Raw genomic sequence first — 4,237 nt, 5'->3', positions numbered from 1 at the left:
CTCGAACTTATCTATGAAACAACAGTTGCACAGAAACGTCAATACAAGAGTTAACTTTTTAAAAGTAAAAGGATTGACTGTTAGATAGAAAAATCACCCCTGGGCAAGGTTTGGAAATTGTTTAGACTGTTTCAGTTTTATAAAAAAAACTGTTAAACTGTTTCACTTCCAAGAAGGAAACGCCCACGCTCACTGATTCGGAGAAATGTATCCCCACTAGCCTACGTGGCAACCCCCACCCCTCCCCCCTCCCCGAGAGCATGCCACGCAGGCTACGGTACCACTTGTAGTCATGACTGCTTAGTATGGTAGGAACTAGGATTTGATCACAGACCTTAAAGTCAGAACCATCTTTTACAGTATTACCGTACCCAAATTCGCAAGTAGCCAATCAGAAGCGCGATCTACTGTCCTGATATCCTACGATATCAAGTCACTGACCTGATATGCCACCATATCACGGTCACTTTGAATTAAAGTAGTGTTTCCGTACTATGAATTGAAAAGAGGTTTACCCAATAAAACAGAAACGAGTATTTTAAATTAGCTGGTGCTTACCGGTCGTAAAATGAGAAAAACTTTCCCGCCAAAACTAAACTTGAGCGCGACGCCAAATTGCGCGATGTTTGCCGACGAGTACTGAAACATTCACACTGAAACAATGGAGTCGGAGTTTCCAAATTTTTCGCTCAATTTGGATTTTGAAAATTTAGGGAATGAAACTCCAAACAAACGAGTAAAAAAATGTGAGAAGAGGACTTGATAAAAGTGTTGAACACCAAAAAAGTATCAATACAAGCAGGTCAACACATTTTGCACTACGTGTCTGGCAAGCATGGCTTCGAAAGAGCGAATAATATCACCGGATTTTTGGCTGAATTTGGGTACGGTAAATACCTAATAGTACCTTTTTGGTACGCTTCGGCGGCATATCAGGCTCGTTTGGTCTCGCCATGGGTATTTTGGCTCGACTGCGTCTCGCCAAAATACGAACCATGGCTCGACCAAACTCGCCTGATATGCCGCCGAAGCGTACCAAAAAGGTACGATTAGGTATAATAACTAACAGCACCACATGAAAGTGCTATTCAACAGGTATTTTTTTATTTGGATGGTCACACACTGGTGTTTCACCCACAGACTTTAAAGTTATGGTAACTCTGACAAATCGACTTGTTGTGTGACTTGAATTAGAACTAACATAGGTCAACATATTCTTTGCGATTAAACGTTCGCTGCCAGCCACTAAACTTACTTATGGGGTGACGACTGCCTCATGAACTTTCCATTGTATTAGACTGAAATTAAAATCAACTTTATTTTCGGCTGAGGTTTTGACAGATTTGGTTGAGTTTACTGAAGCTGTTCAAATTTCACGACAGTTTTCAGACTCCATGTATGTCTGTATTAAACATGTGTTTTTCACAAAGGCTCCCAATGATGTTATAAATTGTATAACTAATTTGCCTTAACAAGTTTATGAGTTAGGTTTGCATTTGCCAAAAAAATTGAACATCGTATTGATCGTCAAAAGGGCTGCCAGAATTCACTATTGAGTCGTATATTTGATGTCTTGTCTTGTCGATTCGCGCAACGACAACAAGACTTTGAATATTTATGGTTGTGTCAACAAGTTTGATGATTTTTTTCTCAGGAGGACCATTTGAAACCACGAATGAATTCCAACCTGGTCTTTTCGTTGTTACTGTTTTAACGGAAAGACAAGAATTCAGTCCCATTCTCAGTGGGCTATCACGAGAGTGAAGGGTGCGCCTCTCGCTGTAGTCACTCTGTATACTTGGTTCAAACTTTAGTCTTGGTCGTTAGCTTTGCCCAGCTTTAGTTTCTTGTAATGGTTGGGGGGTCGTTTCGACGACATATTGCACTTTTATTTGTTGTTGTTTCTCAAACTTTTCTCATCACATATGGCTTTTCATCGAATTCTCCAGCTATCTCCGGTTGTAAGGACACCAACCCAAGATCTGGTTGAGTCTGTTGACCATTCTTACATTGCAAGGAGAGGTTTTCTCCCTACTTCCACAGAAACCAACACTTATCCGAATAAATTTTAGTTCGGTCTAGGACACAAGACATCCACGAACTGACTAAACTATGCGTAAATTAAATAATTTCCACTCTGAGATCGTTTTTTCGATGTTTCTCGCAACTGAGCGATCGCTGGCGATCAAATTAAAATCAGGCTTATTTAATAAGTGCAGGAGAGGGGGGGGGGGGCGGTACTCGAAAAATGTTTATACGGGGAGGCTCTTCACCGATGTCTAAGCTTTTACTCGTTCATATACCATTTTCGACAGAAAAGTAACCCATCAGAATACCTTTAACAGTAAAATGGTACCCCTTCCACGTACTTAAAGAAGCGATAGTGCAAAAGGTCCCTTAAATACCTAAATGACAGTTTATCCTCTTTTTTGTACACGCCAAATCTTGAAATCCCTACCTTTATATATACCAACAGTCTGAAAAAGGTAGCCCTTTCGTGCGGAGCCTACCTGTATAGTCCTCTATAGAATCCCCCCCCCCACCCCCCGCAGGAAATAAGAGTATCTCTTCTACTCCTCAAATGAAAACTAGTCCAATTCAGATTGCCCTAGCAGTATTTTATCGAGCTGTCCCAACAGTTTTACGTCTGTACCTCAATCAGTTACCTAACAATCTATTTCAGTCGCTGGCTTACCAAACCATTCACAATTCGAATATAGAAAAACGGAAGAGCGCTTTCTGTGCACTGAAATAAAATTAGTTGCTTCCTCAATGTCTCGCTGTCCTGTCGTGTAAAGATAGTCATTTCAGCTTCTTAAGTTTAAAATTATTTCAAGTGCTCCATGTAGTGCCTATAAATGTATATTATTTTTACGATTATTTACCTCAATGATAATATCAAAGGCAAAACTAATGTGTTTTGACTGTTAAGTCGAGCATAATCATGAAAAAGCAATATTTAAATTTACCCCGTCCTTTAGCCTTAGCCCAAGGAGGAATTGAGGGTTTCGGTTTTTCTCCGTTGATTACAGCCTTCTCATCGCTGTCCATCTGCCTCGGCCATGATGAAACTGGACTCGGTGTGATGAATTTTAGTAACGGGATGAAACATATTCCAATACAAATAACCTGCATTCTGTGCAACGTCATGGTAATCAGCGATTTCCCAACAAATTATTCAAGATTGAGGGCAATTTTGATGGTAACCCGATCCAATATAACAACAAGGCAGCCCAAGCTTCTACACTGTCTGTGGTGATTTTGTATGATCTTTTGATGGCTTCAGAAATCGTTTATACAGCTGAGTTAACATACCTTTTCTTGATGGTTCAAAACGTCGTGTTTATTCTTTTGTTCATTTGTCCAAACTGTCGATCAAGTTGCGAGGTGTTTATTTATTGCAAAAGGTTTATAATGTGATGTGACAAACGGATATGAAACGGTGTGAAAATTGTTATAGCAACAGTATGAAAAAAACTGGAATTAAATTCCTTGCATCCATCACCCAGAAAGGAATAAGTTCATTTCCAACCGATCAAAAGTTCGAACTTTTTCAGTTGGTGCTAATGTCAATCAAAGACTGCCATAAAAGGCAGGCCATTACTTCATAAGGCACCACGATACGACATGCCCTCCGATTGGCTGAAAACTTTTTAATTAACTGAAGAATGGCCGATCAATCAATCAATCAATCAATCAATCAATCAATGATCAGTCAATCGGTCAATCAATCAATCAAACAATCAGTTTAGCTGTCTGATTTTAAATCGATGTATTTGACCAGTTTACACGTACGTCATAAAAAATGTATAAATGATAAGATTAAAAATTCACCAATGCTTCGTCTAGGAAAATTCACTCGCCCATAAACTTGCGGCTGATTTTCCTTTTTTTGACTAACCATCATTCAAATTATCCAAGACAATAAATTTATAAAAAAAAAACGATTTTGCAATGATTCCGCTGTATTTTAAAATTTGTAAAAAAAATACAAAAAACTATATAATACTTTAAAAATACGTTTCCGAGAGCAATTGTAACCTTGCATGATCCCCAGGAAAAAATTTGAATTCCGGGTCAGCGGTTTTTAAACTTGATTGTCAATAAACATTGCATAGCAACTCCACTGACCAAGATGACACCCATCGACAGCTTGTCACATGATGGGAATGGCGAAAGCGCTCGAAAAGCGCACCTGTGCAAATCACTGATGGCCTTTGCATGTGACGTCACCAAA

General features: G+C 39.2%; 1 protein-coding gene across 1 annotated transcript in view; it reads right to left on the bottom strand.

Moving 5' to 3' along the window:
* The window catches only part of LOC144653009 (blastula protease 10-like), an 8,861-nt gene extending 5,600 nt beyond the window's left edge, over positions 1-3,261 (bottom strand). Inside the window, exons 1-2 of the mRNA XM_078512904.1 lie at positions 2,970-3,261; positions 1-11 (exon numbers count right to left, since the gene is read on the bottom strand). The exon at positions 1-11 is cut by the window's left edge and continues 154 nt beyond it. Of these exons, the coding sequence (XP_078369030.1) occupies positions 1-11; positions 2,970-3,150 (192 nt within the window). The 5' untranslated portion in view covers positions 3,151-3,261. The remainder of the gene's footprint in view (positions 12-2,969) is intronic.
* Between the last annotated feature and the right edge of the window lie 976 nt (positions 3,262-4,237).

The sequence above is a fragment of the Oculina patagonica genome, chromosome 5 (genome assembly GCF_052425735.1).
Source record: "Oculina patagonica isolate OP01 chromosome 5, crgOcupat, whole genome shotgun sequence".
Taxonomy (NCBI): domain Eukaryota; kingdom Metazoa; phylum Cnidaria; class Anthozoa; order Scleractinia; family Oculinidae; genus Oculina; species Oculina patagonica.
Note: the sequence above shows the minus strand (reverse complement) of the source record. Positions and strands in the feature narration are given on the sequence as shown.